Source organism: Parastagonospora nodorum (assembly GCF_000146915.1).
Source record: "Parastagonospora nodorum SN15 chromosome Unknown scaffold_18, whole genome shotgun sequence".
NCBI classification, from domain to species: Eukaryota; Fungi; Ascomycota; class Dothideomycetes; order Pleosporales; family Phaeosphaeriaceae; genus Parastagonospora; species Parastagonospora nodorum.
This window is the reverse complement of record NW_001884566.1, coordinates 709,361-722,166: the sequence shown is the minus strand read 5'-3', so window position 1 is coordinate 722,166 and position 12,806 is coordinate 709,361. Positions and strand designations below refer to the sequence as shown.

General features: G+C 51.6%; 6 protein-coding genes across 6 annotated transcripts; 3 read left to right on the top strand and 3 right to left on the bottom strand.

Moving 5' to 3' along the window:
• Positions 1-312: 312 nt before the first annotated feature.
• SNOG_11187 (hypothetical protein) lies at positions 313-1,303 on the top strand (the record flags this gene model as incomplete). Its single annotated transcript, XM_001801379.1, has 2 exons — positions 313-1,110; positions 1,157-1,303. 2 exons carry the CDS (start codon positions 313-315, stop codon positions 1,301-1,303), a joined length of 945 nt encoding a protein of 314 aa, XP_001801431.1.
• Positions 1,304-1,752: 449 nt separating this feature from the next.
• Positions 1,753-7,755, top strand: SNOG_11186 (hypothetical protein; the record flags this gene model as incomplete). Its single annotated transcript, XM_001801378.1, has 4 exons — positions 1,753-3,081; positions 3,657-4,487; positions 4,681-4,734; positions 5,152-7,755. 4 exons carry the CDS (start codon positions 1,753-1,755, stop codon positions 7,753-7,755), a joined length of 4,818 nt encoding a protein of 1,605 aa, XP_001801430.1.
• Positions 7,756-7,917: 162 nt separating this feature from the next.
• Positions 7,918-8,275, bottom strand: SNOG_11183 (hypothetical protein; the record flags this gene model as incomplete). The annotated part of the gene is made up of 2 exons (XM_001801377.1): positions 7,918-7,945; positions 8,037-8,275. The coding sequence occupies 2 exons, from the start codon at positions 8,273-8,275 to the stop codon at positions 7,918-7,920; spliced, it is 267 nt and encodes an 88-aa protein (XP_001801429.1).
• Positions 8,276-9,395: 1,120 nt separating this feature from the next.
• Positions 9,396-9,948, bottom strand: SNOG_11182 (hypothetical protein; the record flags this gene model as incomplete). Its single annotated transcript, XM_001801376.1, has 2 exons — positions 9,396-9,437; positions 9,478-9,948. 2 exons carry the CDS (start codon positions 9,946-9,948, stop codon positions 9,396-9,398), a joined length of 513 nt encoding a protein of 170 aa, XP_001801428.1.
• A 384-nt stretch (positions 9,949-10,332) lies between these two features.
• Positions 10,333-11,211, top strand: SNOG_11181 (hypothetical protein; the record flags this gene model as incomplete). Its single annotated transcript, XM_001801375.1, has 1 exon — positions 10,333-11,211. One exon carries the CDS (start codon positions 10,333-10,335, stop codon positions 11,209-11,211), a length of 879 nt encoding a protein of 292 aa, XP_001801427.1.
• Positions 11,212-11,392: 181 nt separating this feature from the next.
• Positions 11,393-12,444, bottom strand: SNOG_11180 (hypothetical protein; the record flags this gene model as incomplete). The annotated part of the gene is made up of 3 exons (XM_001801374.1): positions 11,393-11,836; positions 11,865-11,872; positions 11,952-12,444. 3 exons carry the CDS (start codon positions 12,442-12,444, stop codon positions 11,393-11,395), a joined length of 945 nt encoding a protein of 314 aa, XP_001801426.1.
• Between the last annotated feature and the right edge of the window lie 362 nt (positions 12,445-12,806).

The window sequence follows — 12,806 nt, the reverse complement described above, 5'->3', positions numbered from 1 at the left end:
AGCAATATGACATTCAGCAATTTTTTCTCCATGTTATTTTGATCCTTGGCTCACCCAAGCTGTGAGATTCAGCGTTGGTGTGTCGTATCGTGGAGCGCTTAGTCGGGTTTAACCCGGGTTTATCTTAGTTAAGTTAGCGTATTGACAACCCCTCTCGTAGAGCAGCCATGAAGCGTAGTTAGGCATCCTCCTATCATCACATCGGTGACTGATGTTGAGTGAGCTGATAAGCCACAATGTCCCTCGAAATGACCCCTCCTACACTACACTTTGCCCATTTGGACTGAGCAAACAAATCACCACTCTGCAACAATGGTCTCGACGCGTTTGACATTCGACCCCTTACATGCTACTTTCGCCGCGAAATGCCTTGGCGTTGATTTCGCACAAGCATTGCCAGCCAAAACAGTGGAAGAGATCCGTTGTGGATTGGCCACATACGGCGTGCTCGTTTTTCGTCACGCCCAGCTTGATGATGCACGACATGTTGCCTTTGCGGCTCAACTAGGCGAGCTTGATGATTCAACGCCGTACATCAAAGCGGGCCGCAAGCACCGCCTGGCGCCATATACTGAGTTGTTCGATGTGAGCAACCTAGATGATGATGGCAATATCGTATCGACCGACAGCTTGCGCTTCCAGCTTGGTCTGGGCAACGGACTTTTCCACGTCGATTCGGCATTCAACCCTCGCCGCGCCGGATATTCCGTTCTCAGAGCTCATGAGCTCCCTCCGAAGGGTACCGGTGGCGCAACTGCTTTCGCAGATACACGGACAGCATACGCGGATCTTGATGAGGTCACTAAAGGGAGAATCAAGGACCATGTGGTCAGTCATTCTTTGTGGCACAGTCGACGCTTGGCAGCGCCCGATTGTGAGTTTCTTCAGGGTATGAAACCCGAGGAACATTTCATGGCACGTCATCGTCTTGTGCAGACGCACGAGGCTAGCGGTCGAACGAATTTGTATATTGCTCACCATGCCCATCATATCGATGGGTTGTCACAAGATGTCGGCCAAGAGGTCATTCGGAATTTGCTAAGCCATGCAACGCAAGAGAAGTACACAATCGAAGTTGAGTGGGAGAGCAATGGAGATATCATCATATGGGTGAGTCTGATCATTATATTGTGGGAAGAGTTGCTGACGACTATAGGATAATACGTGTGTCATGCACGCTGCTCGTCGCGGAGCCTTTGAGGGCAAATACGTACGTGATATGCGAAGAGCAACGGTTCACGATCAGTCCTCTACAGCCTGGGGTCTCAATGAGCGTACGGACTATCGTGCCGGAATGCCATAGACTCTCCATGTGAAGAAACATTCTTCAGTGCCATCAACAAAGGTGGAATGTGTCGCTCTCGCCAGCGCCGCGCAAGGCATCAGTATATACACTCAAATCGCAGTGACCTTCCTGATGACTCATCGATTTCTTGGCTGACCCTGTGCTCTTAAACAGTCGTTTAATGCATTCCACAAGACAAAATCATGCTTTGTGCAACATGCCACCATGTCTGTCTTGGCAGCTACCCACCAAGGCCTGGATGTAGTTTGTCCAGCGCCAGGTCGTCCAAGCTTGTTGTGATTTTGAAATTGAAGAATTCAACAAGAGAATCTATATCAAAGTGACGCGTTGTATCTCACACAATGTCTAGGCCAAGCTTTCTTCTCGTCATTCATTCGACCGCTACGATTTCTCCGACAGGTCTTGCGCACACACTCTTTATCTTGTTTCATTAGCGTCAGGCCACCATGAAGGTCTTTGTGCTCGGCACGTTGCTGCTGCAGACGCTGAATGCGCAGACAGACAGCGAACTAGCAGCAGCTGAGACTGATCTTAGCAGCTCTACCTTTCCCACGGGTACAGCGGACGTCATCGTGGACCCAGCTACTACCGATGCAGAGTTTGGTGCAGACGCAACTGCTGGGCCTGGCTTTACCTTTCCGATCCTAAACGAAATCGAGACTCCCGTCGAATTAGTCGCAATCGAGACTCCCGTCGAATCTGAAACCTCGTCCCTCGTTGTGACAATAGTCAGCGAGCCCACCGATGCGGTCGAGGTGACCACCACAACCTCTGACGTGGAAAGTGCTGCAGCGCCAGATGCCACTGTCCTGCCTTTCGAAGAAGAATGCCCAGCTTCCTGCTATGAAGGCAACAGCAAGCTTCGTCCACGCCAGGACGTGCCATCGTCCAATGGTGGATTTGCAGCTTTCCGGTGGCCTGGAGACACCATGAGGGCGACTGCCGAAGACGACTGCAGCGATGACATTCCCGATTGGCTTCTTGAGTCTTCTGGAAAAAAAAGAGAGGCATGCCAGCCAGTGGAGAGACAGGAGTGTCCTGACGTATGCTACGAAGCTACGCCTGGCAACACCGCTCTGGACTATGGCGATGTGTACACGGATGAAGAGGGCAACGTGTACACTGACGACAATACAGAAACATACGATGATGGCACTACCATTAATGAGTACTTTGATGAGACCACCACGAACGAGTACACGAACACAGACGAGTACCCAGATGATACGTTCACCGACGAGTATCCAGATGATACCTTGACCGACGAGTACCCGGATGATACATTCACCGACGAGCTCCCAGAGGACACCACCACGGATGATTACCCAGAGGAAACCACAACAGACGAGTACCCAGAGGATACGTTCACCGACCAGTATCCAGATGACACCACAACAGAGGAGTACCCAGAGGAAACAACAACGGATGAGGGCTATGGTAACTACAGTGCTTCTTCCACGGGTGGTTACGGCTACTCCTCCAAGACGACATTCGTCACGTCAACCAAGACAGCTGCCCCTAGTGGCTATGGTACGCCTGGATACGAAGGCTCAACCATCGCCGGTATCTGTCCCAAACAATGCAACCCCTTCGACCCTGCCCAGAACAAGTGCGACATCACCACAAGCTGCACTACAACAGGAAATGAAAAGTACTACTGTGCCTGCAGGGCAGGCTTCAGGACGAGCGCGTGGAACCCGAAGGACTTCACCAAGCAGTTCAAGTTCGCAGCTCAGCCGTACGTGTACGTGGCGCCGGGCGAGGTGTGCGACCAGGTGTGCAGCGACCAGACTTGTACGGAAGTGATGATGAGGCCAGCTTGCCAATAGGCGGAATTTCCAGAAGAACGGGTCAATGATCAAAAGCGCTAGGTGGCAGTGGATATTTTTCTGTAATGCGTTTTTATGTATGCGAGTCTTGCATGGCGGAGTTGGAGCTCTATGAGGATGTAATTTCTTACACAGTGAATGCACATCAGTATTCCCAAGATTCCATGTCTCTATGTACGCAATCAGCTTACGCCAAAAAGTCATGCTGATGATGTGTTAGGGACGTCCAAACAGGGTCAAAATAACCTATTGTGCCAAGCCAAGCGGACCTCCGATCGCGCCCGCAACGCCACTTCTTGCGATGATGATTTCAAAGCGCTCCACTTGCGACCTTCACCCACGCCATGCTCCTTCACCAGATTCTCGCGCCAGACTTCTCCAGGACCTCATCAAGCGCCCCGGACTGATACGCTACAATGCCGCTTGACAATGTTCGCAACATCGTCCTCGTTCTCTCCGGCAAAGGCGGGGTTGGCAAAAGCAGCATAACAACACAACTCGCCCTCACACTATCGCTGCAGGGCCACACAGTCGGCGTCTTGGATATCGATCTGACCGGACCTAGTATACCGCGCTTCTTCGGCATCGAAGAGAGCAAAGTGCGCCAAGCGCCTGGTGGTTGGATCCCCGTCGACGTACACGCGCAGCAAACATTGTCCGCGCATCGCTTACAGAAGACTGCGGAGGGACAAGAGATAGGCGCGTTATCTTGCATGTCTCTGGGCTTCATTCTGCCAAACCGCAGTGATGCCGTCATCTGGCGTGGTCCCAAGAAGACAGCCATGGTGCGCCAGTTTCTTACAGACGTCCTGTGGCCAAAGGTCGACTACCTCCTCATCGATACCCCACCCGGCACTTCGGACGAACACATTTCACTGCTTGAGACGCTCCTCAAGAACACGTCTACGACACCGCATGCGTCCCTCCCGTACCTTGCTGGCGCTGTAGTCGTGACTACCCCGCAGGCCATTTCGATATCCGACGTGAAGAAGGAACTCAATTTTTGCAAGAAGACGGGCATAAGGGTACTCGGTGTGGTGGAAAACATGGCCGGCTTCGTATGTCCGAACTGCTCGGAATGCACGAATGTCTTCAGCAAAGGCGGGGGTGAAGTCATGGCGAGAGACTTCAATGTGCCATTCCTTGGGTCTGTACCGATCGACCCGGCCTTCGTACAATTGGTAGAAGAAGGGACAAGGCCGCTGTACCCTGAAGGAACAATCATGGCCGGTACGGATGTCAGCGCGGCGCCAAATGGTAAAGAAGCCGGTTCGACTACGCATGGCAGTAAGGAGGGACTTTTTGTCGACAAGTACCGCGATTGCTCACTCTATCCGCTCTTCGATGGATTCGTGACAAGACTACTGGACGACCTCAAAAGCGGCATTACGACATGAAAGCTCTATAGACAGAAGAAATTCCAAGAACGAAGTCAACGCATTTGTCATGCTTATCCCACCGAATTTGCTCCTCATTTACAGCTTGTCGATTGGGCAGTCTAACCTCCTACATCCCGTCCCGATTCGATCACGAGAACGGCCGCAGCCGACATTGCGAGCGCCATTGCTTGTGCTTGTGATATTGACCCTGCTTGTCACCGTACGTCTTGTCTGAATATCGCATGTCACGATTCTTGTTCGCCTTTTCAAGCTCTCTTCGATTCTGCTTCAATCGCGGGATGGGCCGCTTCTAAGTAAGACCTCGAGTTTTCTATTCGGACTTACCTGTGAGGTGGGGGGAATCTTTTTCACTTTGAAATAGCCACTGATAACAGGCAGACTCCTCATTTGCGAGTGACGCTACGTAAAATGTCTCAGCCAGTAGTTTGTCGAGCACACTGCTTGTTTGAGCTTTTGAGGTAAAGGCAGAGCCTGCAACCGCTAGCCGCGCGATATTGCTTGTGCCTATATAAAGCTTCTCCCCCACCGTCTCTCCTCTTTCTTGCACCCCGCTCTCCACGCCCACCACAGTTTCGACCACTGTCGAAGCTATTGAGCTCAAAGCGAACAGCCACAGCCACAGCCACAGCCACAGCGGCACGAATCTTATCTCTTGGAGGCACAAAACTACCTCTACCGCAAGAAAACCTCTCGTCAAGCTCGTCTTGCGCGCGGTATGGACACTCATGACGCCATGAGCAAGCTCAACCCTCACGAGGCCACCGCGGCCAGCACGGACTCACAACAGCCGATGCGCGAGGAGCGCCATAACAGCGGCGATGCCACCGTATCCCCAACTGGCCATGCTCCGCAAGATGGCGCAAACCAAGAGTCGGACGTGGCGGTGCAGCAGCAGCCCGTCAAGGGAGAGCTTCAACAGCACATCGATCAGCTGAAAACTGCGGCCGAGGAGCCCAGCAAGCAGCCAGAGCTTCTGCAGCAAGATGCTTCCAATTGGCCTAATTCGCAGAACCACTTGGTTGCCAAAGTCCCACAGCTAACCGAAGCAAATCCGGAGAACGACAAAGTCGAAGTGAGTGCGAATCATGGCGCTTCTTCATTCCACGCTGAAGCCGACGTACCGGCCAACAATACCGTCAACCAAGAGGCGAAGGCAAACGAGATCGAGCCTGTGTCTACCGATACATCAAAGACGGTACCTCCATCCGCCACTCCAGAGTCACTCAGGGGTAATCCTTATAGACTCTCAGGGTCTCTTGTCGCCACAGACCATGGACATGAAGGAACCGAACTCGATGCGAAGACAGACGAAGTCAGCAAGGTGCAGCAGCATGAGGCGACTGAACAGCCAATGCCGACAATGGATGCTCAGGAAGTCGCAGAGTACAGCCAAGATTACGAGGGCGGTTCCTCAGTCGAAGAAGTCCTGAGCGACACCGAGAGCCTTCTAGGCGACACTCACGACCGTCTGCACTCAAAAGACAATGGACGCGAATCATCTGGTGATGAGCCTTCCTGTGATGAGCATGACTGCGGCGATGTTGAAGAAGATGACGGAGATGTTGAATGGGATGACGAATATCTGCGAAATTTGGCGACTGAGATCCGTGCGGGCGTCAACGCCCGCTCTGGGCTGGCTCGGCGCCAAGGACATGTGCCAGGTGGTGTAGGCTACATAATGCCACATCAGGATCCTCGCCAAATGCAGCTGAATGGCCAGCATGGCTTCCCGGGCTTCGCAAACGCAGACTATGGTCAGCAACAGCCATCACAGGCTTTCAATGCTCGTGCGGTTCCGGGCATGCAGGACCCGAGGAGCTTTCAGCAGCATGATATGCAACAACACCCAGGTTTCCAACAGATGGGGTATCAAGCTCATCAAGGTGCGAACAACTTCCTGCAAGGCTCAAGTCCCATGTCGCCTTTCTTTCAGGGCGTCGCACAAAACCACCCGCCGCATGCTGCACACCGTCAGCACATGATGGGCTTTCAGAACCCTCCCTACACAATGCAACCCCACGGTCAATATTCCCCCATGACAGCCTACGATCAATTCCCGGGCTCCCCGTATGCAATGCAAGCTCGGCCATCCGCCCCTGCTCTGTCGAATCAACGGCCACCAACGTCTGCGCCCGTTGCATCTCGACCTGATACGCGTCAACAAGGCCCACAAAGATCTGCTGCAGTTGAGGAATTCGACAGCAGCGAGGACGATGAACCCTTGCACAAGCGTGTCGCTCATCATTCTTCCGCTGCCGGCGAATCTGCTATTACAGTGAAGGGTAAGCGGATGGATCAAGGCAAAGAGTCTGAGGTCGAGTTTGTCGCATCCAAGCCTAAACTGGGGTTCAAGGCGACGAAGGAGAAGAAATCAGCGCCCAAACAGGGTCCAGTTCCTTCCACTACCAAGACTGTCGGACCAGCTATCAAGGGCCCGCCGTCAAGTGCCGGCAGCATTGACTGGACTCTACCACGGTTTGAAGCGCAGTTTGAGCCTGGAGCAACCAAGAACGATCCCACTGTTGCTAAAGTCTCGATTCCCGGCATCGTTCGAGAAGAGATTTTCCTTTCCCCAGATCATGCTGAGCAGGAGACTCATCTTCTCCTCCATATCTTCCTACCCAACCAGCGGAGGCTCGAAACCCCAGACACCAATCCCGCGGTCGCCATCCTCAACTTCCACACCGTCGCCGTCATGGTTATCGAAGCCTTCGTACAGTTCGAAATCGGTGATGAGTACGGACTGGGTCGTGGTCATTGGCACAACGATCACGACGAAGATGGTGTTGCCGAATATCAGCGCGTACGCGACGCCAAGGACGCTGACCCCGATGACATCTTCTTCGCCGTCATTGATCGCTGGCGCGCAGGCCTAGAGTCCAACAAGCAGCCCTCAAAGCTGATTCGTGGCACCCAGGAGTTCTGCGACATTGCGCTCGACATCATCTACTACATCAGAGAGCATGGACTCTTGGAAGAGAGGCAGCGTGCGGTGAGATCGGACAAGGGCGTCAAGCGTGGTGCGAAGAAACTCGAAGAGCAAGAGCAGTCTGAGGATGAGGACACCCCGATGAAGGGTACTAAGCGCGGAGCGGGCAAGATTCACGAACCCAAGGTCACAAAGAAGGCCAAGGTACAGCCCAAGGCTAAGACGCCGGCTAAGCCTAGGAAATCAAGGGCAAAGGTCGCGGCTGTCACCGTCATTCGGAAGGCCAGATAGGGTGGTGATATGCATGGTTTGGTGCTGCGGTATCAAGAACAGGCGTTTCGGAGGATAGCATATGGAAAAGATACTCTGCACAGATTTGCGAGTGCAGGTTGATGGAGTTTATGGACATAATGGGCAGTTTTGACTTGAGGGATTTACTTGCGATTTCATAAGTCAGCTACTCAGGATCGCATTCTCGGACCTTGTAACAATAATAAAAATATGTAAAATCCACTTGCCCCATCCCCCCGTCCCACTACATCATCCCATGCAGTCCCACCTCCCTCACACACCCCTGCGCACATCTTTGCAACTCTGGATATTCCCCCGGCCTGCTCCACACCCACTCCAACATCTTCTCGGGCCAGAAAGCTGCTGAGTCTTGCCCCACGTCCTCCATGTCAGACTCCACCTTGAGCATTTCTGGGTGTCGCCTGAATGTCTCTGAGCGCTGGGCGAATTCGAGGAATTCGGATGCGTGGCTGAAGGGCGAGGAGAAGTAGGGGGATGGGCCATAGATTTGGGGCTGCATTGTGGTTAGATATGGGAGGTGGTGAATTTGGCAGACGTCGCGCGCAGTAAAGTAGATGGTGCTGTTAGAGCGGTAATTATGGTGGTCAGTTAGGAGTTTGGGCAGGTGAGGATAATGAAGGGTCGGAGAGGGTCGTTTGGGTGCGGGAAGTAGGCACAGGATGGTGTGAAGTATGACTTTGTTCTTCAAGGCGGATGGATTAGCGGACAGCGGATGAATATTTCACAGTAAATGTTCTTTATATGGCGTAGATCATTCTGTAATAGCGCATGTGTGTGGTATTGACTGCGTGGCAAGTGATGAAATCGCGGAAGACAGCGCATGCCGTTGTGATCATGACATGTCACTGCCTGGTCACTTCCAGGTCCTGCGTGTAGTGCAAGTGTCACTTCTTCAACGTCTTGAACAATATGAAATTGACATTTGTATGATCCTCTTACATGTCTATGTGTGGAGGCTCAGCGCTATCCTTGGGATGAACAATGTTCTAAGTGATTCTGCCGGATCGATCGAACGCAGTAGCGCGACAACGACTATTCTCACTGACAAAATTGTATCTTATCGGGGTTCAATCTGTAGCATTTCAGACTTAATAGACTCAACTGTGTTTTAAATCGACTTACACGCAACCGCTCGTAGACTTCGTAGCTGCTTCGATGCGCGAAGCTCTTAGCCCACTAGAAAATTGGAGTTGCTTTGCAAGACTAGTCGTAGTACTCTCATCCTCGTGGTTGAACGGCTTCCCCCCCTCTTCTCCTGGTCGCACAGAACTGGTCCAGCTTCTGGAAACTCGTTCTGGTCTGGCAATTCATCTTTGTCGCCGTGATGTCCTGAATCATGAACGAATGGGCTTTCAGGCTCCATCCCATAACACAAATAAACGCGCCAGCTCCTTGTATCCAATGAATGGTGTTACTCCGACGTCTTTGGGTCATATGTATGCCACCAACGTGAAGAAGATGCAAATTTCGCAAGGACTGCTGGGAATCGATGTCGACCATCATCTTACGAAGGTGTTTATTGATCGGTGACGTATTCTGACTTCCATCTAGTTGTAACCTGCTGTGAAGAAGATTTACAGTCCCGTCCACAAAGTATGCGGCTTGACCAAAGTCCCACTTCACAGGTGCGGGGTGCAAGCGGTTGGCGCGGAATCGACATACTAATTCGGAGATAGCCCATGGAAGCAAGGGAGCGAGAACTTCATCGAAAGCAGTCCCCTTGCCATCTTCGTAGAACAAGTCTTTTCGAAACGACACATGGGGCAGAAAACTGGTCCTAAGAAGAGTCCATCGATCTTTCCAGTAGGTGTCTACATCAAGATGTAACGTGACGTGGATGATCTTGAGGTGCGTAAACTTCGTTGGCTTATGGATGTATCCGGTGCCGTTAAAGAAGATGGCTTCGATGGCGAAGACGCACTCGTGGCTCAGCACATCGCGCAGTGCTATTTGAATGAGCTTAGAACATTCGTTGTCCATTTCATACTTGACCAAACGGCACGATGAGTACAAGCCTCGCCAGTCGTCATAGTCAAAGCCGGAATGAGTCGGACTGATGTGCCGATAGACCTTGAGACGCAGTTCTGGTGGGAGATCGAGGAACCCTCTGGATTCATGAGTCTTGGCGTCAACAAGAATTTGATGTTTCGTCTGGGAGACCATCGCCCCCATCGTCAATAGTATTAAGGATCTTGAAAAGCGGTGAAAGTTTTTGAGGATAAGGGTGTTGTGAGCGCTTGAGTGACTGTTTCGAAGACCGTTCTCCCAGTTGCAAAATTGTGAACAAAGAGCCGGATTTTCCTCGTCCGGAGGTGGACCATTCCCGATACTCGCTTCCAAACATTCACTATGACCGGGCTCCACTAGCGCCCGAACCCTCGCAATCGCGGTTGTACTAATCAAACCTTTTCACTAACACTAGTGGACCATCGTCGCTCGACAAAATCATTCTCTTCTCTACAGCATACCATGCACAATTATTCAACTTCAAACACTGTTTCCTGCCTCAACCACAATACTATCTACTCCGATAAGCACATAGCAACACTGAAAAGCATGACCATGCAAGCCTTACACAAACTTGCTTTTCAAGTCGATAAGTATGGTGGAAAGCGCACGTTCAAACCGTTCTACACGAGGAATACATTCCGCGTGGAGACGATGGGCTGGCAACAAGATTTGCCCTTCATGGCTCTACCTACCGAAATCCGTCTCAACATTTACGACTTTGTCTTCTTAGCACAGCCAGCTACCGGAAAGAGTAATCTAACCATCCTCGCCACATGTCGTCAAGTACACGGCGAGGCGGTTGTAAAGGCTTTGAAGATGACTTGTTTTCATCTTAGTCATACTTCAGGTCTGGAGTTTGAGTCCAGATTGCGACGTCTCGGCCCTTTACAACAACATCTTCGACACATACAAGTTCGTATACCCATACAGCAGCTGAGCGCCCGCAGTGCGACAAACCCTTTCATCCTCACGCAATTGCCGCTCGACATCCTGCATATCGACCTCGGAGAAATCGATTGCACAGATCACTGGCTACGAGAGAATTATGTGTACCAGCGTCTCATCTCCGCAATGCTATATCAGACACCCCCAAGTACCACGGGGTCGCAGACCATCTCTCTCCATCAGTCAGTTGTGGACAAATGCACGCGTATCATTGCTGGCACGTTGCTGCAGACTTGGGCAACGAAGAAACACCTGCACCATCTGCTCTTTACCATGAAGACGAAGCGTGTATTGCTAGAGTGCTCAAACGATGGAAAAGACATGCTTTGGTCGGCCTGCGCGCATTTTGGCTTGATAAATGACTGCCGCGGTATTTTCCGCCAACATGATGGTGGGGACGAGCACTATATTATGTTTGGCGACGACAATGACAAAAACTTCCTCAAGATGGGTCAGTGGTCGCCGCGGGGTCGGTCATGAGCAGAAAGCGCCGCATAGACGGGATCATGGAGCGACTAGCGCGTGGGGTCAGGATTGAGTTTCGTGGATGTACGCAGGGCGTGCCTAGAAGAGGAGTTGACATATGGATTGGAATTCATTAATAATATGAAGTTTTTGCAATTATGTGGAATATTCGAAAGTTTTAGTAGCTTTTTGCAGTTTACAATACAAGCATGATGCCCATTACAGCCACACCCATCCAGCCCAACACTCCTTGTTTCAACGCGACAGCACCACTGCCTATGGGGAATTTTGCATCCTTCTCTCTCAAAAGATCAGCTGCGCCCATAGGTACAGCGCTTCCATCTTCGATATCGTCGTCGGGTCGCAAGCAGAAGACCTCAAAACGCACATCGTCTGAGCTGTAACCGGGCCGTGGCCCGCTGGATCGGTTTGGCCAGAATGTCACAACATCGATGAGCGGCATACGGACAGCTTGGTCGTAGTACAAGCTGCGGTCAGTCCCAGTCAAAATGTGCGTGCTCGAGGCATTGACAGAGCTGCACTCGGTGTCTGGACTGAAGCGTGAGTTGGGAATACCCCTACCACTCTCCGCTGAGTCCAAAAAGGTGAGGTTCATTTCTGCCGTCGCATTAGCACATGTCTAAATATGATGTGAATCTGAAACTTACCTCGACTCCTGTCGAACGTGGAGGGCATTCCAGAGCACTCTTCTGGTAAAGTGTTGTTCATCCCTAAACATTTTCCGTATCTCATACCAAAATTGAGGGCCTCATCGAGTGCTCGACTCTTCAAGGCTTGCACGCATTTGTTCGTAAGCATCTCACTACAGTCTTTGTTGTCGCCGACGCTGCGCTCAAGGGTAGATTTTGGCAAGAGGTATCCTTGAAGACCGGCAGACACTTGTATAGTCTGATGACAGGAGCCAATGTTGGTCATGTTGGAGTCTTTGGTGTCTAGGAAAAGAGTCTGCAGGTATCCAGGGTCTTCCGGCGTGGGAGTGCCGTTGGCCCAGAGTTGTGGCTGGACGCGAAGTGAGAGCTCCCATTTCTTCGCAGAATCGTTCGAGAGAGTGTAGGCTTCGCCCTGACCGAGTTGGACTTTCAGAGCCTGAATTTCTCGCGTTGTCGAAGAATTCCAGGGGCGAGCAAAGGATTTGACGTCATCGCATGTAGCCGCAGAGCTGTTCTGCGCGTGGCTGCCAGAGATGAGCAGTTGCGCTACAAAAGTCCAAGTAGTGGGACCGTACATTTTGCGCGAGATGTTTTGGTTCGACGATATCGGGATCTGAAAGAGTAAAAGGTCGAAACCGAGGTGTGCGATTGGGATTGATGTTGTGTTTAAATGACCAGACCCAAGTGAAGTTGGGCAATGAAGGGTTTAAGAGTGAAGGACCTTCTGATGTTAGGCGTACATACCGATTGTGGCTCATGCTTGTTGTAGAATGACTAGCAGTACAAGGTCCGTATCGTTTTGAACGACTCCTTCTAGCACAAATGTTTGATAGCAAGGCTGGTGGCCTGCTTCATTTCCACCGCGGGAACGCCACGATTCGACGCATGTAGCGATTGAACCACCATCTTGAGCCTTCGATAGTTGGCACTCATCTTTCT